Source organism: Silene latifolia, chromosome 3, assembly GCF_048544455.1.
Source record: "Silene latifolia isolate original U9 population chromosome 3, ASM4854445v1, whole genome shotgun sequence".
Lineage (NCBI taxonomy): Eukaryota > Viridiplantae > Streptophyta > Magnoliopsida > Caryophyllales > Caryophyllaceae > Silene > Silene latifolia.
The window spans coordinates 4,467,454-4,489,485 of record NC_133528.1 but is presented as its reverse complement, the minus strand read 5'-3'; the positions used below and the strand labels follow the sequence as shown (position 1 = coordinate 4,489,485).

Genomic DNA, 22,032 nt, shown 5'->3' with positions numbered 1-22,032 from the left:
AGGTCTTGTTAAGGCTCTTTGGTATATGGGGGTGTTACAAAAACCATTGTGAAAGAGCGATGTACCTCCTGGTTCGTTGATGCAGTGTAACGGTATGGCCTGGATGAACAAGCAGAACTGTCCAAGACGGAACTTCATCATCGTAAACATCAAAAACATGAGGTAAATTTGGATTGAAAATCCCCCCCATTGGATCGTCTTGAGATGAGGACATCAAGAGCCCTGTCCCCGATACCATATGATGCGAAATGTTGAAGCGGAATAATAGAAAAATAAAATAAAAGGATATTTGCCTCGAATTCATGTGTTGAATCAAGTCAATGGGATATTTACTCGGTGCTAGACCTATAACACGACTAATGGTGAGAATTCTCAAGACCTATTGAATATTACTCGGGCAAAAGCATGATCGCGACAAACTCTAACATTTTTTATCGAAAGCATCGATCCTTTTTTTTTCATCTCAATTCTGTCTTCAATATCTATTTTACAAGTGATGGCCAAGGGCCTCTATTTATATTAAAACAAATAACTACTAACATTGAATCTAGTCCCCACTCCCTACTACTTGTAGTCTAAATGCAAAGGCTTGAAAGAAAGACATTGAACATATAGTCCAGCATCAAAAACAATGAATAAAATACATTGAACATATTCTAAGATGAAATGGTAGCCATATTCGTATCATACTCCCTTTCTTAAAAAAGAATCGCCCCGATTCTTTGACCTATGATATGGGTTATCAAAAGCCGATCAACCTTCAAACTAACTTGCTCGAGTTTAACCTTTGAATTCCAATCGCAATCAAATTCAACCAACATCTTGACTTTGACACACCTTTGGACCGTTTGGGACCTTTTTTTTTTCCGGATGAACAGTACCACGAGCGTGAACAATATATTTTTTTTTTCATGCTTGGAATAAAAGTCATTATAAACTTGCCCCTGAGATGCAAAACCGATTAACCCTCAAACTACATACTTGACTTTAACCCTTGAACTCCAATCGCAATCAGAAATTAAACTAATAACTTGGCTTTGACACGCCTAGAACCGTCTAGATTTAGGGAAATCAAGAGGTGAAACTATGATACCATATGATGCAAAATGCGGAAGCGGAATACAGACAAAATAAAACAAAAGAATATTTGCCTTGAATTCATTTGTCGAATTCAAGCCAATGGGATATTTACTCGGTGTTAGACCTATAACACGAGTAATGGTGAGGATACTCAAGACCTGTTGAATATTACTCGGACTAAAGCTTGATCGCGTTAAGCTCCAACATTTTTTATCGAACGCATCGATCCTTTGTTTTTCATCTCAATTCGCTCTTCAATATCTTAGTTATTGAAGAAAGGGAGTATGATACGAATATGGCTACCATTTCATCTTAAACTATATTCAATGTATTTTGTTCATTGTTTTTTATGTTGGACTATGTTCAATGACTTTCCTTCAAGCCTTTACATTTAGACTACAAGTAGTAGGGACTAGATTCAATTTTAGTAGTTATTTTTTTTAATAAAAATAGAGGCATTTAGCCATCATTTGTAAAATAGATATTGACGAGAAAATTGAGATGAAAAAAAAAGATCGATGCGTTCGATAAAAAATGTTAGAGAGTTTGACACGATCATGCTTTAGCCGGAGTAATATTCAATAGGTCTTGAGTATTCTCACCATTACTCGTGTTATAGGTCTAGCACCGACTAAATAACCCATTGGCTTGAATTCGACACATGAATTCAAGGCAAATATCCTTTTGTTTTATTTTGTCTGTTATTCCGCTTCCGCATTTTGCATCACTTTATCCTCTCATGTGAGTTTTATTTGACCCGTCATAAGCTTGTGACGGATATCGGCCGACACAAATGAGATTTTTTGTTTGTAATTTATGCTCATATGAATGCTTTGTTTTATGAAAATATAGTTGAGATAAAACCAACTTTAGTGAAACATTATTCTAAAATGACTTGAGCTAAATTGACAAGTGTTAATTACTAAACTGAACTCCATTGGACTTAAGTGATGAGCTGAACTAAAACGAGGTGATGGGCTGAATGGAGTTGAACTGAATTGAAGTTTGAGATTAATAGAGTTTAATTAAATAATCAGCTAAGCTGAATTGTGCTGAATGAGAGCTGAAAGTAACAAGTAAGTCGAAAAGAACACGGTCTTTCAAAACGAAATGGACAGGTTACAATCACATGGTTTCGGACATTTCTAAGACCCGTGCTTAGGAGTACTCACTCCTTTATACGCAAGTATTGGATAGGTCTAGGATTGCCATAAACAGAAAATTTGCTCTCCTAGTAGTCTCCTATAAAAAGTACGAGTAAATGAAGGTCACAACTCACAACTCACAAACTCGGCTTTATGCAAATCAAGAAACATTATAAAACAAAGAATAATAACTTAGTAAAAATTAAACAAGCACTTGAAAATTGAAAGATGGCAGCTATGGGTAGCAACCAACGTTGGTCACTAGAGGGTTGCACAGCTCTTGTTACCGGCGGTACCAAAGGCATCGGGTATTACTCCATTTTCTACTCGATATATTAATTTATACTCTTTCATTTAAGTCATTTACTTTTCCTTTGCGGTCAAGTGAACAGAACCAAATTTATGTTATACTTTTTGATGTATATTCGTACATAATTTTAGATGTGATTTTATTAATTTTTTTTTGAAAAGAAAAACGTATATTTATTGGGCATATATAGAGTATAACTTAAATTTTGTGCACTATTTAAGTAATATTCGATATACGACCTTGGAATCTAACTAGTAACTACCTGTTGGTAATTTGGTATGTCCATGTACTTTTCTTTCTTTAAGATTATTCACCGTAAGATTTGAACAAAGGTATTTTTCATCACTTTGGTAACACGAGATATAAATAAAAATATTTAATACTTACTTTTTTCTAAACTAATGACTTTAAGTTAGTTCATTTCTCAAAATAACCAAACTAAAATAATCCTTTTTGTCGAAAATAATACGGAGTATATTTGGACCCGTATTATTTTTAGAAAAAAGTAACTACAAATGCAAAGTGTATGTATAATTATTAGTCTAACAAACCATCAAGAATAAATTGTTTCTTTGAAACATGGTAGGCTAATCTAAAATGACTCGATAAAACGTGTTATCGTGACTCATACTCATTACAAGTCATTTGACAAAACTACAATTTGTAGTAGTATCACTTTATCATGACTTCGAAAATGTTTATGATTCTTGTAAAAGGCTCCGGGAAATTTCGAGAGTTCCTTAATTATATTCCGATTCATATTTGGGCAGGCGTGCTATAGTTGAGGAGCTAGTAGGGTTAGGAGCGAGGGTGCATACCTGTGCCCGAAATGAAACTGATCTCCAAGCTTGCTTAAGTCATTGGAAGTCTAGAGGAATGGCCATAACTGGCTCAGTGTGTGATGTTTCATTGAGGCCTCAAAGAGAAAAGTTGATAGAGGAAGTCACCTCTGTTTTCAATGGAAAATTGAACATTCTTGTAAGATACATAATTATTACCCCTTTGAATTTGAATTATGACATTTTTTCATTTTTAATAAATTGAGAAGACATTGATTTGTTATCGTGATTATATATTTGGTGTTCGGTTTAGGTGAATAATGCTGGTGGTGTAACAAACGGACAACCAACCGCGACTTGTACAGAAGAGCATTTCTCTCATATAATGGCGACTAACTTTGAGTCAGCGTATCATCTATCACAACTCTCATATCCACTTTTCAAGACCTCAAAAACGGCTTCCATAATATTCATTTCTTCTATTGCTAGCCAATTTGCTTGTGCGGTTGGATCTGTTTATGGACCTGCCAAAGGTATAAATCCGTTTATTAGTATTTGTTTAGCTCATAGGCAATTTGAGAGTTTTAATAAATATATAGCTGAATTAAGTTTATTTGTAATTTGTTATCTTCTCTAAATTGTTTTTGGCCTTTACAAACCAATACACAGGCGCATTAAACCAATTAACTAAGAATTTGGCATGCGAATGGGCAAAGGACAATATTCGAGTTAATGCAATTGCTCCGGGAGCCATATTAACTCCTCTTACTGAAGATGTAATTTACTAATGTACCCTTTTATTATGAGACTATTTTATTTTTATTTTTCATGAGCACCCCTGCTAGCCCTACCTTGGCTTCGTTGCTAATACCGGTTTGTTTGATTTTATGAAATGGCAGATGTTTAAGGACGAAAATGGAATATTAAAAGATTTAAAGACAAGGGTACCCTTGGGACGAGGTGGTGAAGCAAATGAAATATCAACCGTGGTTGCATTTCTTTGTATGCCTGCTGCTTCTTATGTCACGGGACAAACTATATTTGTCGATGGAGGCTTCTCTATTAATGGATTATTTCTACATTAAATAATTTTATTAAAGTATTTTGTTGGGTAATAATTTGGGACACCCAGATTGACAATAAATAATACTCCCTCTGTCCCGGTCATTTGTTGTCCTTTTTCATATTTAGGTGTCTCAGTGAGTTGTTGTCCTTTCTATTTTAAGAATGAACTTAATGAACAATTTGATCATTCACACCCAATTTGTTCCACTTGTCACTTAGTAATTGGCACATTCCTCTTTCCTTGGTCTTTGTGCCAAAACCAAAGGACAACAATTGACCAGGACGGAGGGAGTAATAATTTCATGTTATATATCTTTGTTTAATTATTATTTACTTTTAATTTTAAGGGATAATTCCCATGGTGCACTAAGTTGAAAGTTCAACTGTTCAAGGATACCATGAGCACATTCCTAAAAACTTGATGATTTACACACTTGAACCTGTGACCTTTGCTCTAACGTAAGACTCTCTACCACTACACCATAACATTGAAATATTTCTACGCAAAACAATATTTATTTCAGATTTATGGTGCAGATCAGGGGCGGATCTAGGGGGCCCGGGTGGGCACGTGCCCACCATGATACTTCAAGAATATATATTTATATGTGCAGATAGTTGTCAAATAATTATTGTAGCACAGTTGGTAGAAGAGTTGAACCCATTGAGGGATGTCAAGGGTTCGACTTCCCCAACCAGCCTTTTCTATTTTGAAGCCCGTGAGTGTATTTTTGGGCTTTAGGCCATTAGCCCATCTCCATAGGCTACACTCTATTCATTGCAAATAGTTTCTTTAGCCAAAAATTTGCTTCCCACAAGATTCGAACCCAAGACCTTCAATATAGCATGTCAATGTTTGAACCACTAAGTCACTAGTGTTCAATGTTTAATATTTAAGTAAACTATGTTTTATCTTATATGAGACATTTTATAAATTACATTTTCATTGCAAATAGTTTCTTTAGCCAAAAAATTGCTTCCCACAAGATTCGAACCCAAAACCTTCAATATAGCATGTCAATGTTTGAACCACTCAGTCACTAGTGTTCAATGTTTAATTTCTAAGTAAACTATGTTTTATCTTATATGAGACATTTTATAAATTACATTTTGTAAAAGAGTAAATAATTAAGAATTTTTTGTGATGTAGAAAGAATATTTAGCTCATTACTTTTTTATATTTTATAGAAAAAATAATTTATAATATGTATAAAGTGCCTTATACGAAGTAAAATGGAAGACAATTTGTTAAAAAAATAAACTGTGCCCCCCTTGTACCAAAATCCTGGATCCGCCCCTGGTACAGATGAACCCCTATACCCTCTAAAATCGCCCCTGTCTTTGTTAATGACTCATATTCAGAGATTTTTCAAGTAATAAAAATCGCTAATTTTAATTAATTCATTGAAATTTGGGGTAACGACTAACGAGTACTACCCGTAGCTATCTACAAGATTGGGCCATGGTAGGTAGAGACACTTCAATGCAAAAAGTATTGTGGATTTTCGTGGTAGTTTAGTAGTTTGTCAATTGTCATGCTCATTCTCTCTACTTTTCCTGAGAGTGGTTAAGAATTTGTGCTCTTCTTATACATACTATACTACTCCCTTCATTCAACTCCACTTTACATATTTGCTTTATCACATTTGTCAACGCGACTTTTATGCGGTAAATATCTTCAGCTACGTATTTGCAAAAATTATAAAAGTTAGATATTTTTAATGTATTCTTAAAGACGAATCAAATAAGATCCCACATGAATATATTTTAACTTATGTATCGAGAGAAAATTGAATTTGAATGTCCGCTTGTGAATAGTGTGCAAAATAGAAATCTGCAAAGTGGAGTTGAATGGAGGGCCAAACAACCAAATTGGTAAAAAAAGTGGAGGTCATTTGCCAAATTGGTAAAAAAACTATAGATTATGACAAATTGGTAAAAAAAGTGAAGATTTATGACAAATTGGCCAAAAAAACTAAAACATTATGTAATTACTATTCTTACAATTAAATTTGACCAAAGTACCCTTACCTAAATTAATGACCCAAATATACACAAATTGAAAACTTGGTAAATATGGCAGTACGGGTATTCTCGACACAAATTTTCATTTAAGACGGCATTATCCGTCTTAAGCATAAGAAGGATCAAGTATCATACCACTTGTGTATATAAGACAAATATATTAATATTTCCTAATCCCTATGCATTTTTATATATACAAGTGATATTTATTTGACTCGTCTTAAGTTTAAGACAAATATTTGTCGTCTTAAGAGAAATTTATTGGTTCGACTATTAATTACTACGGAGTATAAGTTACGACATACGAGTCATTCGTGGCGAAATCGATTATTTGGCTATGCAACATTTGAATAAAGGCCATTTTGGATTTCATTATATTTGGGTCAAATCATTAAATTGAAGAAATATTCGGTTCAAATCGAGTTTGGGTAAGGTTGGATTATTTCGAAATCGGGATCATAGTTCAGTTGCTAAGGACGAGTTGCGGATGAGATTTTTTTTCAAATCGAGTTATTTGAACAAGGGTAGTTTTGTCAATTTATTTGGAATAATGGAAATTTGAGAAAGATGCAACATTTTTGGCCATTTTGTCATAAATCTTCACTTTTTTTACCAATTTGTCACAATCTATAGTTTTTTTACCAATTTGGCAAATGACCTTCACTTTTTTTACCAATTTGGTAGTTTGGCCTTGAATGGAGGGAGTAGTTATTATGTTAGACGGTCTCACACTATTAAACAGTCTTATTATATAGATAGATAACTAAAATTATTAAATAAGAATAGTTTTTATAAAAATGAACTGCGTTACTTGCAATTTTTGCTCATATGGACGCTCTGTTTCATGAAAATATAGTTGAGATAAAATCAACTTTATTTTAGTGAAACACTATTTTAAAACGACTTATAAAACGAGACGGACCTTTGGTAAGGAGTACTCTGGAATACATAAGAATTGGATAAGTCAAGGATTAACACCTACTATAAATAGAAGATTAGTTTTCTAGTAGTCTCCTATAAAAAGTAAATCGACAAACAAATAATAACACTAAGCAAAATTAAACAATCACTTGAAGATTGAAAGATGGCGGCTATAGGTAACAACCAACGTTGGTCACTAGAGGGTTTCACAGCTCTTGTTACTGGTGGTACCAAAGGCATTGGGTATTACTCCATTTTCTACTCGATATATTAATTTATACTGTTTTGTCTCAGTTATTTATTTTTTGAAAGTATTAGATTTGTACCCCGTGATATCTTAGAAAAAAAAAAGGAAAACTTCAACAGTTCCTTAAATATATTCCGATTGATATATGGGCAGGCGTGCTACAGTTGAGGAGCTAGTAGGGTTAGGAGCGAGGGTGCATACATGTGCTCGAAATGAATCTGAGCTCCAAACTTGCTTAAGTGATTGGAAGTCTAGAGGAATGCCGGTAACTGGCTCAGTATGTGATGTTTCATCGAGGCCTCAAAGAGAAAATTTAATTAAAGAAGTCACTTCTGTTTTTAATGGAAAATTGAACATACTCGTAAGATCATTGTACCCCTTAAAAAATATAATTCATGACATATTTTCTTTTTTATTAAGTCGACTCTATCTGATATATGTTTGGTTCAGGTGAACAACGCTGGTGGTGCACCAAATGGACAACCAATCGCGACTTCTGCTTGTACAGAAGAACATTTTTCTCATGTAATGGCAACTAACTTTGAATCAGCATACCATCTATCGCAACTCTCGTATCCACTCCTCAAACCCTCTAAAACGGCCTCCATAATATTCATTTCTTCTATTGCTAGTCAATTTGCTTGTGCACTTGGATCTGTTTATGGACCTGCTAAAGGTATAAATCCGTTTATCTTTCCATTTGTTTTTTGAAAGTAAAAGTTTCTGAACTTTGACCGTTAATATCTTGAAAAATAAAAAAATATAAATTTATAAACGAAAAAATAACATATGGATGTTGGAAAATACGGTCAAACTTCCGTCTTGGAGACTCCTATAAAGCAAATGGGAAGATAAAAAGGAATAACTTAAGGTAGTCTAATTATGTTGAGAAATGATGAGTTGAGATCACATGTCCCACTTTTCTGTCATATCTCCTGTTTTATTGTCTTTATCTTGCGACAAATCATCATTCATATGATAAGATTGATAGCAATTTCTCTTAAACTAATGATGGAACCCCATTTTTTCTCCATTTCCTCAAAAGAAATGGAGAGGCAAGTACCTATTAATGGTCCAGATCGTATATTGACAACATCTAACGGTTCTAAATTTACGCATAAAAATGAAGGAAAATGATGGTGAAAGAGGAAATAATTATTTAAGAAGATTGTGAGAAGAAATTGAGAGAAAAGGAAATGTAGAGGATCCATTTCCCTAATGATGTGTCACAAGATGAATAAAGTGGGACACAAGATGAGACACAAAATGGGACAGAGAATCCGCTCTCAGAAATGATAAATACAACCCATTCCAGGGTGGGGATCATCTGTCCCATTTGATGTCCTATTGTGTGTCACTTCACTCACCTTCTAACACATCAACAAATTAATATAATTGTTGCAATATTTTATTTTGCAACAAGTGATGTGTGAATAGGTGAGTGGAGTGACACACACATTGGGACACAAAAGTGGGACAGGGGATTCTCACTGCCTATTCCAATGGGTTGTATTTAATGAACTAAAAATGGAAATAAATACTACTCCGTACTTAATACATGCATTAATTGCATTTATTTATATGTAATTTATTCCCTAATTTCTAAATTAATAACAAATTTAGAAGGGTATTAAATATTTAGGTACAACTCTCTACGTTGTATTTATCATTTCCCAATTATGTTTTAATTTGTTTACTTTCTCTAAAGTTGTTGGTGACCTTTACTAATCGATACACAGGTGCATTAAACCAATTAACTAAGAATTTGGCATGTGAATGGGCAAAGGACAATATTCGAGTTAATGCAATTGCTCCGGGGGCAATAATAACGCCTCTTACCGAAGATGTAATATACTTTCTCCTAGTCGCTCATTTCTTCCTTCCTTCCTCTTTCATGATAGTCATATTTTCTTTCCTCTAAGCAATCGAGCACCATTTCTAGACGTGATGGAGCTCCTCTGACATTATTTGTTTGATTTTACGAAATGGCAGGCGTTTAAAGACGAAAATGGAATATTAAAAGTTTTGAAGACAAGGGTACCCTTGGGACGAGGTGGAGGAGCAAATGAAATATCAACCGTGGTTGCATTTCTTTGTTTGCCTGCTGCTTCTTATATTACCGGACAAACTATATTTGTTGATGGTGGCTTCTCTATTAATGGCTTCTTTCCCCATTAAATAATTTTATTTATTATTTTGTTGAATAATAATTTGGGACACTAGTTTGACAATAAATACGTATTTCTTTTGTCTCATTATTTATTTATTTGCTTTTTTCATTCTTTACGAGAGGAATCTTATCTATATAAATTCAGAAGACAATACTCATTGTACAGCGCGCCACGTCATAAATGCATTTTCTTTTTTTTTCTCTTTTTTTGGAAAATCCAGGTTATGGTGGGACCCATGAGTGTGCAATGTATTTAATTATTCAGATATCCGTTTTTTCGAACAAGCGCTAAATTCCGTGTCGCAACAAATTATATAAAATAATCTTATGGAATACTTCTTCGAATTAATATTATGATAAAATTTTATACATTCCGTGTAAAAAAATGCATAACATTTACGCAGAATTAATTACAAATGCGAGTAAATGTGATTAAATTTCATAATTTTTAAAACAAAATTACACAATAAAATTACATAATTTCAGGAAGGAATTATAGTTATATACGGGATCGAACCTACAACGGAAATGAATTACAAAAATGAATTACATGTATTTTTTTTAATATTATTGTACCACAAATTCACAACATAATTTTTTAAAACTATAGGGTACAAATTTTTTTTTTCAAAAAACAATAATGACGGCATATGTGCTTGGAATATAAAACTCGGCATCTTAATTATCAGCCGCGCACACCGAAATTGGTAGGTGACAATGATAGGAAACCGAGTTAATACAGTCTTCAACAAGCATTTAAGCTATTTTTAATTTTTTTTACTCTAAAAAAAACAAATAAATAAATTTTATTTTAATTTACAAGTGATTAAAAATTTTTTAGTAAATTTTTTTTAATAAATTTTTAATAAATAATTCACAATTGTTATAACAAATATTGTTTAAATAATAAAAACACGATAAGGTAAGTCGAATAAATTAAATAACTTAAATATTTTTTTAAAACTAGATAGTACGATGTTGTTGAGCGCTTAGTGAGAGATCTATATGCCGAATATGGTGAAACTCTTACTGATGTTAATCCGTCTGTAACTGGAAATGAACATTCACCCGGTAGTTGTGGTTTTAACGCATCCTATTTACGTGGAGAATGTTCATTTCCAGTTAGATCACTGATCACTGATATAAAACAGTTAGATAATTACAATAGAAATGTAAAAATAAAATATTTATCAAAAAACATTCATACCGTCCTAAATACAAACCCGTGCAATTTTGCACGGGTTTAAAACTAGTTAATTTAAAAGCAAATAAACAGATGAGTAAGACGGAAGGAGTATCTCATATTACATATTGTATCTTTGTTTACACTACTACAAAAAATGTCAAGGAAACCGGTTAAAAAGGCTATAAGAAACCAGTTTATAACCGGTCTCTAGCTCACAGGTGTCTTAGCCTAAGAGACCGGATATGTAACCGGTTTCTTTGGTTAAATCAAAGAAACCGGTTATCACCAAAAACTGATTTCTTTGATCAGTGACTAAGACACCGGTTATTGGCCAAAACCGGTTTCTTTGATATTATCTTTGAAACCGGTTTTGGACTAAAACCGGTCTCTTTGATATTATCTTTAAAACCAGTTTTGGACTAAAACCGGTCTCTTATATTTTATTTAGAAACAAAAAAAAAATAGAAATTAAAAAAATTCGAGACCTGTATAAAATTATAATCGCTAAAATATACAGTAACAATTAAATTACATAATTAGCATCAACTTCACAAGCAACCTATCTTACAATTATATTCGAATTCTTATAAACTAATCTCCTATTATATAATCTCGCAAAATAACAACTCTTGAAGTTAACTTTGACGTTGAAATCATCATCTTATTTGTAGCCAAACTCGAAGTCATAAAACTCGCCTCACACCTACACAAAAAAGGACAAAAACAACCAGTAAAAACTCCCTGAAAGTCAAGGTTAGACACAAGGTTTGAGCAATTGACATTAGTACAGGCATCTCTCTAGCTCTTCGAAAGGCTAAACAATATTAAAATAACCAACCATAATTAAAAGACTAGTTGTTAACCAACAATTGTTTTATTTCTTAGATAAGACTAGTTGTTAACCAACAATTGTTTTATTTCTTAGATAAATGTAATAAAGACATGACCCTAGCTTCCTCAATCATTCTTTGACGGAATACTTTATTGTCCTGTGCTCTACACACACGGTGCATAGTGGTAATGGAGTTACTCTAAAAGGTTTTCTTACACGAAAGTGCCATAAAAAAAAAGATAGGGAGATTACATAATACCCGAAACAAGTAGATGTGACTCGTAACATCCCGCCAATGTACAAGTCTGATCCTGAAATCAGATTTCAAGAGATATTATTAGAGTATTTTTGGCACATTGACTTATCCCGCCAATCCACAGGCACAATGCGAAAACCACGTCACGTGTTATGTAAACGTAACCAACCAGAAAGCCAACTAAAGAGTAAGATAATACAACAATAAGCACATTGACTTATCTAAAATACTTCTAAGATTTAGTTGAGACGGATGTAGTTCATCGCTATTTATTCAGCATAACATCAACATTCTAGAAAGCCTGCACTCAAAATACCTGAATTTTAGACAACCATGCCTGAACCCGACTGTCAAAATTGTCATATTTTGTTGAGCAATCAGCACTTTGCAGTGACTTCTCCACAAAAGGACTAACAGAAAGTAAGAGATCAATACAGATCAGTTAATCATATCACATACTTTCACTTGTAAATGAAAAAGAGGGGGCTGGGGGAGGGTGTGTGGGTTAACAGAAAGTAAGCGATCAATACATATCAGTTAATCAAATGATATCACATACTTCACTAGTCAATTGAGTGACGAGCTTTTTTATTTCTTTGCAAGCTCTAAATACCGGATGTCTGGAATTTACACAATTGCAAAGTCAACAAATGGAGAATAACCCATTGATTTAGTTCCATACAAAAGCAGTCGCTAAATATTATTCACTAGTATTAATCAAAATTACAAGTCTCATGCCCAAGCAAAACCAACTCTTGTGACCGATTATTACCAAAACTCCCGATATGACTTTAAAAACCAGTATTGTCTAGTATTTGAAACAACAAACCCAACATAGATACATCGCCTTGCTCATTTGAAATGTATAAATTAATACCACTAAGAAGTCAACATAAGAAAATTATGACAAATAAAGGAGTCATTATCGTTTGATCATATAAGAGTAAGTCTCCATTAATCCGTCTTAACATTAAAACGGGTCAAGTATCATCTCACTTGTGCATAGAAGATAAATAAATTATGATTCCCTAGGCAATATGCTTTTGTCTTATTCTAAATACTTGACCCGTCTTAAGCTTAAAACGGATATACCCGTTCTTAATGAAAATTTGTAATAATATAAAGCTGTAATAATAGTAATAACGATGGTATTCTGGAGCCAAATAATGGAGTCAACAATTTAATTTGAAAGCTGCAAAGATGGTAAAACTATTTTCATGCAAACTGTGATCTTTGAGGTCTGATATAAGTATATAACCAACAATGAAACAACAAACAGTTCATTAAACAAAACTCATAAGACCGTCGTTTGCCTAATAAGTTTAATTGTAGGAATGCACTATGTATGAGGTATGTTCTTTGATGTTTAACCTCTCCATTCTCCAACCACTCTTGCACATTTTCTGAATGGTTTCTTCGATAAAGGTCGGGCATAAGACATGCATTGCAAATATTTGTCAAAATTATCTATGAGAGTTAATAGGAAAAGAACAGCAATTATGCAAATCAACGATTGTATAATCACTAATTCGCATTCAATCATATAATTAAGGACGATTAAAGTAAATGATTACAGATGAATCCAAAACCCTTATATTGATCGACCCTAATTAGCAAGTCTAACCAATTAAAGTCTGATACTTCAAACACAACAACAATAAAGCTATAGAAATTGGCTGGAAGGACAACAATGAAAATCCTACAACAACCTAATTACGAATAGATCGAATAATTCATAAACCCTAAAAAAATTAAAACAAAATTGATGAAAAATGAATACCTATTATCTAGGAACTGGCTGGAAGGAGGAGCAAGTGATAGTAGGGGGAGAGCGATTGATGGTGGCTATGTGCGGCGACGAGGCGAGAAGTGGGATTCTAACTGATAACTCACGACATAAGGGTGCTAAGAAACAAAAACAATAAAAAAGGAATAAAATGATATAAAGCTGTGATTGAGGGGAATAAATCCAAAAAGCTAAGAAACCGGTTATAATTCAACATGGTTTCTTAGTTTATTTTAAGAAACCGGTTTAATAAAATCAACGGTTTCTTATGTTCAGAGACCGGTTTGAGAATATAACAGGTTTCTTATTAGTGATCTCTTTGCTATTTTTTGTAGTAGTGTTATTACGAAGCATGTATTTGAAATAATATACAATAAAATACGTGTACAGGTTGAATAATACGAAGTAGAGTAGAACATGATACGGTTGTTATTGGTTGGTAACTTGGTACTGTTGGAAAATATTGTGATTTAAGAATTAAATATGGATTTTTATTATTTGACCAAGTAATAAATATAAATATAAATATTTTGAATGGGTATTTAACATCACAATTATGACATTGTGATTTTGGCCGTTGCTTATATTCTCTCTAAATGACATAAGTATGTGTTTTAAAGGCTTGGTTATATGGTAATTATGATGGGATCAAATGCTTGGTTAGCCGTTTTGTTGATTTGCTTTTAATGGAAATAATTATGATTTGCTCTTTATCTTTAATTTTTGACATATATATAAATGTCAGTGAGTTGGCTAAGTGGAGAAGTGAGATTACACTGTCTTTGGCTCATACATACGAATGCAACTTTTGTTTAATTTATACACTACCATTTTTTATAATCTTGTATACCAATTATTACTTACAAATATTATTGAGCATTGGGCGATCGTCGGTTCGGGGATTCCTCTTGCTGCTTACCGAAGGAGTCCAACGGGTTGTCGTATCTTGGGAGAGGAACGCATTATTTTGGTAACCAGTGCAGTGGAGGCGTTATCTCTCTTAGGAAAATGCCTAGCGTGCTTCGACCCAGGCCACTTTCTCTTAACTCTCTTTTATATTATAATTTCTTGTATATCAGTCTTATTATATTTGTTATTCTACCGTTACTATTAAACATTTATCTATAATCTCTGTATCGTTATTATTATTATTTTTATAATTGTGTTTTTTACTCATATATTCTAACAATCTAAGAGAGATAACGCATGTTTATAAAAAAAGTATTGAGCAGTTGCATGGCATTCATACTATAAATCTGTGTTATACTATTTGATATTAAACACGTATGGTTGTTTGCATGCAGTATTTTTGACATTATCATATTGAAATTTGTAGTCAGCCACAATTACATTTGTTTCTTTAAAATTTGATTACGGCAGTAGTAGTTTTGCATGTGTAAGCTTTTCATTTTTGATATTGCCCTCTTCTATAATTATTTTAACCATAGACATTTTCATATGCACTCTGCATCGAAGTTAGCCACAATATATACAATTTGTTTCATTCGGTTTTAACGAGTGCTTTATTTTCTAGGAGTGATATAGAGTACTATCTTAACTAATATTGCTTATATTAATTTTATTCAAATGGACTTGATTAATGTGGGGGTTATTTCCGACCTACATGTTTGTATGACCTATGATTCAAATGATTGGTGGATTGATTCGGGTGCTAATGTTCATGTTTGTGGTAATAAGAATTTATTTAATACGTATGAAAAATTGAAATCAAAAGCTGTTAGTATGGGTAATGGTACTCCCGCGTCTGTTTTAGGTGTTGGATCGGTTAAACTAGAGTTGTCTTCTGGTAAGTTTATTACTTTAGAGTCAGTTTATCATGTTCCCGATATTAAGAAAAATCTTGTTAGTACATCTTTGTTGGTCCAACGTGGTTTTAAAGTTATGTTTGAATCTAACAAAGTGGTTATAACTAGATATGGTTCATTTGTTTGCAAAGGTTATTTGTGTGATGGATTGTTTAAGCTTAACGTTGTGACTTATAAGGTTAATTATGATGAAGCAAATATGTCTTTGTTTGTTTCTAATGTTGAATGTTCTAATACTTGGCATGGTAGACTTGGTCATGTTAATTTGCAAACTATTAGACGTATGATGCATTTAAATCTTATTCCCTCATCCAATGTTGATTTGAAAGAAAGATGTCAAATTTGTGTTCAAGCTAAGGAACCTAGAAAAGCTTTTAAACCCGTGGGTGGAAAAGACACTAAATTGTTAGAGTTGATTCATAGCGATATTTGTGATAACAATAATGTTTTGACTCGTGGTGGTAAAAGATATTTTATCACTTTTATTGATGATTACTCCAAATATTGTTATGTATATTTGATTAATGCTAAGAGTGAACTTTTTGACAGGTTTAAGGCTTATAAAGCTGAGGTTGAAAATCAGCTAAAAAAGAAGATAAAAATCAGTGTAATCATTGTGTTTTATGAGGTGCTCTCAATGATAAAAATTGTTCGTTCTGATAGGGGCGGTGAATATGAACTCACGAGATGAATGAATTTTTTGAGACACATGGTATTATACATCAGGTGACACCTGCTTAATGGTCCCCAATCTAATGGGGTTGCTGAAAGGAAAAATCGGACTTTGTTGGATATGATTAATGCAATGTTGATTAGTTCTGGTTTACCTAAAAATATGTGGGGAGAAGCTTTATTATCTACATGTCATGTTTTGAGTAGAGTTCCATATAAGAGTTTTGATAAAACCCCATATGAGTTATTTAAGAATAAAAAGCCTAATTTACAATATTTAAAAGTGTGGGGGTGTTTGGCTAAAGTGCATGTTCCTATTACAAAACAAAAGAAACTTGGCCCTAAAACTGTTGATTGTGTGTTTGTTGGTTATTCTCCACATAGTACTACATATAGATGTCTTGTTTTTAATTCTACTATCCCTCAAATTTCTAATAATACTATTATTGAGTCGCGTGATGTTGTTTTCTTTGAAAATATTTTTCCTATGATAGATAAAATTTCTAAATCTATTTCAGATGCCTCTACTTCTTTAAATTTTGGTAAGTCTTCTACACAAGTTTTAAATAATAAGCCCGATGATTGCGATGAGCCTAGAAGGAGCAAAAGGGCTAGGATTGCTAAAAGTTTTGGTCCAGATTTTCAAATAAATTTAGTTGAGGATGATCCAAAAACTTTTAAAGAAGCCATGTTATCCGTTGATGCTCCATTTTGGAGACAAGCGGTAAATGACGAAATGGAGTCTATTTCTTCAAATAAAACTTGGATTTTAACCGATCTTCCTCCTGGTTCAAAAACTATTGGTTGCAAATGGGTTTTTAGAAAGAAATTGAGAACCGATGGTTCGATTGATAAATATAAAGCTAGACTTGTTGCAAAAGGTTTTACACAACAGGAGGGAGTTGATTTCTTTGATACTTATTCACCCGTTTCTAAAATTTCGGCTATAAGAGTTTTAATTGCTATTGCATCTATTTTTAAATTAGAAGTTCATCAAATGGATGTAAAAACCGCTTTTTTAAATGGTGATTTAGAAGAAGAAATTTACATGGACCAACCCGAAGGTTTTATTTCTCAAGGTCAAGAGAACAAAGTTTGTAAACTTGTGAAATCTCTTTATGGTTTAAAACAAGCTCCTATGCAATGGCATGAAAAATTTGATTCTACCATGATTTCCGATGGTTTTCAAATTAATAGTGGTGACAAGTGTGTTTATTTTAAAAAGATTGATGATACATATGTCATTCTTTGTTTATATGTTGATGATATTTTGATTTTTGGTAGTAATATGAATGTCATTAACAAGACCAAAGCATTTTTATCTCAAAATTTTGATATGAAAGATCTTGGTCAAGCTGATGTGATTTTGGGTATTAAATTAGTAAAAACCGATAATGGTATTGCATTAACCCAAAGTCATTATGTTGAAAAGATGTTGCGTAAGTTTGGCTATTTTGATGCAAGTCCAGTGTCTACACCGTTTGATTCATCTGTTAAACTGAGGAAAAATGTGGGGAATAGTATTTCCCAACATAAATATTCACAAATTATTGGATCATTGTTGCATCTTACTAATTTTTCTAGACCAGACATTGCATATGCAGTTTGCAGGTTGGCTAGGTATACTCATAATCCTAGCACCGCCCATTGGAATGCTCTTGAAAGAGTATTTAGGTACCTTAAGGGTACTATGAATTATGCTATCCACTATTGTGGTTTTCCAGGTGTACTTGAAGGGTATAGTGATGCTAGTTGGATAGCTGATATCGATGAGACTAAAGCCACAAGTGGCTATGTATTTTTACTTGGTGGAGGTGCGGTATCATGGAGGTCTGCAAAGCAGACTATTATTTCTCGTTCAACTATGGAAGCTGAACTTATTGCCATGGATACCGCTAGCATGGAAGCCGAATGGCTTAAAATTTTGTTATCTGATATACCTATTTTGTCTCAACCTATTCCTCCAATATCTTTATTATGTGATAGTGAGGCTGCTTTAGCCAAGGCTAATAGCAAAAAGTTTAATGAGAAAAGGAGACATTTGATGGTGAGACATAAGTCTTTGAGACATATGATTTCTCATGGTGTTATTTCTTTGAATTTTGTCAGGTCTCAAAGTAATGTTGCGGATACGCTTACAAAAGGACTGGCGCGCCAGCAAGTACTTGAATCGTCGAGGGGAATGGGACTTATGCCCATGTGATAGCCATCGCAGTGGAAACCCGTCTTCAAAGATTGGAGATCCCGTGAAAGAAGTTCAACGGGTAATAACGAAGCTGTGGGTGGGCTAAGTTAGGAGAGCACCATTTATTTGGCGGATTTTTGTGTCCGCGTCCCATTCCTATGGCGAAGTGAGATTATATTTTGTGATATTGAGGTGCTCTCATGGATTTGAGTTTGTTGTGACGATTTGAGGTTGAGCTATGGCTCTTAATGAATCCGAAGGCATAATTTTTTGCGGGGTGGATGTCACACCTACCCTTGGAGGATTCACCTAGTGGGTGTTCGTAGTGTGGTCGCTACTATGGGACGTGGGCAACTCCCTAGAGACACTCATGACACAAGATACTTGCGCACGACCATTAACGCGCGCCACTGATAGAACCTGATCGATTGCCCGTACCGTGTGTGTGGTAAGTCCAAACTTGATTTAAGGGGCCTAGTTCAAAGTATTTATACTACTATGGTTCTTTTGAGTGTTGGTTCAAACCCGAAAGGTACCTACACCTATTACGCGGTATTGTATGCTCACTATTATTACTTTTATAAAATTATAGGGTTATTTGATATTTTAATATTTATTTCGAATTCTTAAATCATGTGGGGGATTGTTGGAAAATATTGTGATTTAAGAATTAAATATGGATTTTTATTATTTGACCAAGTAATAAATATAAATATAAATATTTTGAATGGGTATTTAACATCACAATTATGACATTGTGATTTTGGTCGTTGCTTATATTCTCTCTAAATGACATAAGTATGTGTTTTAAAGGCTTGGTTATATGGTAATTATGATGGGATCAAATGCTTGGTTAGCCGTTTTGTTGATTTGCTTTTAATGGAAACTAGTTTTAAACCCGTGCAAAATTGCACGGGTATGTATTTGGGCCGGGAAGAATTTTTTTTGATGTATATTTGTTTTTGCATTTCTATTGTACCTCTCTAAATGGTCTAAATCAACGATGTACATAATTAATGTTTAAATTTGTTAAAAACATGTCTTCACATGCACTGGTTTATAAGGAAATAACGTAATCTAATCTTGTAAATAAAAAATGCATACATACAAAACTTTACATTCGGATAAAAGAAATATAATCTAATAATCAACTTTAACAAATGCAAGTTATTCTAAAAATTGAAAAATTTCATGATACACTACATTAGTAGTCGTAGTAGAAGTACGCATATCTGAGTCACAAATTAAAATTTTCAAAACTTCTTTTCGGGTGACCCTGGAAAGTGCGACATAAAGCTGGTCATGACTAAACACTGGTCTTGGAAGATAGATGCTGACCTGAGATAAAGACTGGCCTTGACTCTTGTTTATCGTCATTGCAAAACAAACAGCGATGGGGAATTGTCTTCTACTGAAACGTACCGGAAATCTACTGGTGTCCGATGGAGTAAGTGTTAGTCGAGCAATATGCACTCTATCACCTTTATGACTACCAGTTAAGACAGTACATCTTATCACGCGTGCCCCCAGATCAGTCACAATTAGTCTAGTGCCGTTACACAACCCACGTGATTGATCAATGTTTCGCAGAAGCATCACCATAGCACCGACCTTCAACTTCAACTGGTGATTCGGGAGTCCGGCACATTTAATACTGTTGAGGAATTCAATAGAGTGAATGTCACCGCCACCTGTACCTCTGTCATCACTACACACCTCATCGGAGCTTAAATAAATTCTCTCATCCTTTTTAATAAGCGACAAAACATATTCATTTACTGATTCAACAATCTCGTGAGTAGGGGCCAGGATTTCCCTTTGTTGGAGATATTCCGGATTCCATAATTGTGCTAGCAGATCCGGATAAGTGACATCTACTAATGTCTTAATAGGATTCGTCACATCCTGAATTAGTAAGTCGGCTGGTAATTCTAGATCAACTTCTCCATCATTTTCACCGCCTGCTATACCATCTCCAATCTCCAAGAGCCATTCGGAGAATTTTCGTAACTCCTCAACATTGTCAGTTGAACTACCAACTTGCAATCGCATATTTTTGGTCAATCTAAGTACCTATAAGTGGTATACGTTTTAAATTATATAAATACAGTACGACAAAAATAATTTAACTAAGACTCACATAAAACGGTAATATTGATATGTAAAGAAAGAAATATATATACCTTGCAGAAAGACCATAAATACGATGAACAAAGGGATGCAGCCACAACATCTGCTCTACTTCCTTTTGAAACAACCGGTAATATCTGTCTAAAATCACCCCTGAATACCACAACTTTCCCACCAAACGGCACTTCAGCATTTTCCACGTCCAAAACACGCATAACATCTTTTAAACTTTTATCAAGGGCCTCAAAGCAATGCCTATGAGTCATCGGTGCTTCATCCCATATTATGAGTTTAGCACGTATCAAAAGTTCAGCTAAATCACTGCCGGGCTTAATTCGGGAGCATATGGAATCCTCCGTTACATTAATGGAAATTCCAAACCTGGAATGAGCCGTTACACCACCTGGTATCAATGTTGCTGCAATTCCACTTGACGCAACAGCCACAACAATATCGCCCTTACTCCTGAAACAGGCACACAAGGCTCTCCAAAGGAAAGTTTTCCCAGTTCCACCATATCCATAAACGAAAAACACCCCTCCTTTGTTATTTAAAGCAGCTTCCATCACTTCATTATACACCAACCTCGCTCGTCGTCGGTCATTGAAGATAATCGAATCTCATGTGTTCTTCACTCAAGGATCGTCTATCGCACGACAACGCATCCATGACTAAAGTATTTCGATGATGTGTCGTTGCAGACATGTCTGGGAACGGCATTCCCTCAAATCGACGAAGTGAACTACCATTTATTTGAAGAGAATTTTCAATATCAATAAGTGCATAATTTTGCAACTCTTCATCTGTAATACTCCGTATTTATATGCCTTGGGGGTACTCTATCGAGTAGCCCTTACTCTGTCGAGTAAGGGCAAGTTGCAAAGTTAAATAGTTTCTGACCTGTTGGGCACTCGATCGAGTAGCTGGGGCACTCGATCGAGTAGGGGGGTACTCGATCGAGTACCTTGGGTACTCGATCGAGTGTCCGGTTTTACGGGGGTTTTTCTCGGGTTTTGTTAATTACGCGATTAAGGTATTTAAAGATATTCGTCATTATTCTAAATCACTTTTTACAAAACCTAAAACCTGTTTAAGAGAGAAAGCAACTAGTCTTCTTCCTAATCGCGTTCTTGACAATTCCTGGAGTTCAGACGGTCGGTTCGCATCGTAGTTCGTGTCGTTGGATTCCTTGCGTCGAGGGTAAACTTTTAATATAATTTATATAATGTTTTGTTAAGATTGGTGAAACCCTAATTTAGGATTTGGGGGTTTTTATGAGTAGTATTTGAATGGTAGTCTTTATGTGTTATATGTTAGGAGGAGAATTCGTAGAAGAGGCGTTTTGAGACAGCTGTAGATACCGTCTGCGTGTTGTGCTTTCCAGGTAGGATTTCCTACTCAGTATTAGTCCCATAAT

General features: G+C 34.1%; 3 protein-coding genes and 1 long non-coding RNA gene across 6 annotated transcripts; 2 read left to right on the top strand and 2 right to left on the bottom strand.

The window, feature by feature from the left end:
* The first annotated feature begins 2,298 nt into the window (after window positions 1-2,298).
* Window positions 2,299-4,566, top strand: LOC141646856 (noroxomaritidine/norcraugsodine reductase-like). 2 transcript variants are annotated; one of them, XM_074454832.1, is made up of 5 exons: window positions 2,354-2,533; window positions 3,306-3,513; window positions 3,628-3,847; window positions 3,984-4,090; window positions 4,214-4,566. In XM_074454832.1, the coding sequence occupies exons 1-5, from the start codon at window positions 2,454-2,456 to the stop codon at window positions 4,397-4,399; spliced, it is 801 nt and encodes a 266-aa protein (XP_074310933.1). In that variant the 5' UTR covers window positions 2,354-2,453; the 3' UTR covers window positions 4,400-4,566. The 2 variants fall into 2 exon arrangements, with proteins under 2 accessions (XP_074310934.1, XP_074310933.1); XM_074454833.1 differs by lacking the exon at window positions 3,984-4,090 and having other exon boundaries at window positions 2,299-2,533.
* A 2,809-nt stretch (window positions 4,567-7,375) lies between these two features.
* On the top strand, window positions 7,376-9,794 carry LOC141646846 (noroxomaritidine/norcraugsodine reductase-like). Its single transcript, XM_074454817.1, has 5 exons — window positions 7,376-7,568; window positions 7,726-7,933; window positions 8,023-8,248; window positions 9,312-9,418; window positions 9,565-9,794. The coding sequence occupies exons 1-5, from the start codon at window positions 7,489-7,491 to the stop codon at window positions 9,748-9,750; spliced, it is 807 nt and encodes a 268-aa protein (XP_074310918.1). The 5' UTR covers window positions 7,376-7,488; the 3' UTR covers window positions 9,751-9,794.
* Window positions 9,795-11,396: 1,602 nt separating this feature from the next.
* Window positions 11,397-13,930, bottom strand: LOC141646847 (uncharacterized). Of its 2 annotated transcripts, none has more exons than XR_012545640.1 (4): window positions 13,797-13,930; window positions 12,333-12,426; window positions 12,020-12,071; window positions 11,397-11,631 (listed from the first exon to the last, which is right to left on the bottom strand). It is a non-coding gene; the product is annotated as an uncharacterized LOC141646847 (long non-coding RNA). The 2 variants fall into 2 exon arrangements; XR_012545639.1 differs by having other exon boundaries at window positions 12,333-12,413.
* Window positions 13,931-19,468: 5,538 nt separating this feature from the next.
* LOC141646532 (uncharacterized) lies at window positions 19,469-21,181 on the bottom strand. The gene is made up of 3 exons (XM_074454403.1): window positions 20,669-21,181; window positions 19,689-20,558; window positions 19,469-19,477 (listed from the first exon to the last, which is right to left on the bottom strand). The coding sequence occupies exons 1-3, from the start codon at window positions 21,179-21,181 to the stop codon at window positions 19,469-19,471; spliced, it is 1,392 nt and encodes a 463-aa protein (XP_074310504.1).
* Between the last annotated feature and the right edge of the window lie 851 nt (window positions 21,182-22,032).

Excerpts from the sequence above, each read along its gene's own strand:
- LOC141646856 (XM_074454832.1), top strand. The coding sequence starts at position 2,454 with ATGGCAGCTATGGGTAGCAACCAACGTTGGTCACTAGAGGGTTGCACA. Across the intron at positions 2,534-3,305 it reads GGCGGTACCAAAGGCATCGG|GCGTGCTATAGTTGAGGAGC; the intron begins GTATTACTCCAT and ends ATATTTGGGCAG. Across the intron at positions 3,848-3,983 it reads TGTTTATGGACCTGCCAAAG|GCGCATTAAACCAATTAACT; the intron begins GTATAAATCCGT and ends ACCAATACACAG.
- LOC141646846 (XM_074454817.1), top strand. The coding sequence starts at position 7,489 with ATGGCGGCTATAGGTAACAACCAACGTTGGTCACTAGAGGGTTTCACA. Across the intron at positions 7,934-8,022 it reads ATGGAAAATTGAACATACTC|GTGAACAACGCTGGTGGTGC; the intron begins GTAAGATCATTG and ends TGTTTGGTTCAG. Across the intron at positions 8,249-9,311 it reads TGTTTATGGACCTGCTAAAG|GTGCATTAAACCAATTAACT; the intron begins GTATAAATCCGT and ends ATCGATACACAG.
- LOC141646532 (XM_074454403.1), bottom strand. The coding sequence starts at position 21,181 with ATGGAAGCTGCTTTAAATAACAAAGGAGGGGTGTTTTTCGTTTATGGA. Across the intron at positions 20,559-20,668 it reads ATTTATGGTCTTTCTGCAAG|GTACTTAGATTGACCAAAAA; the intron begins GTATATATATTT and ends TACCACTTATAG.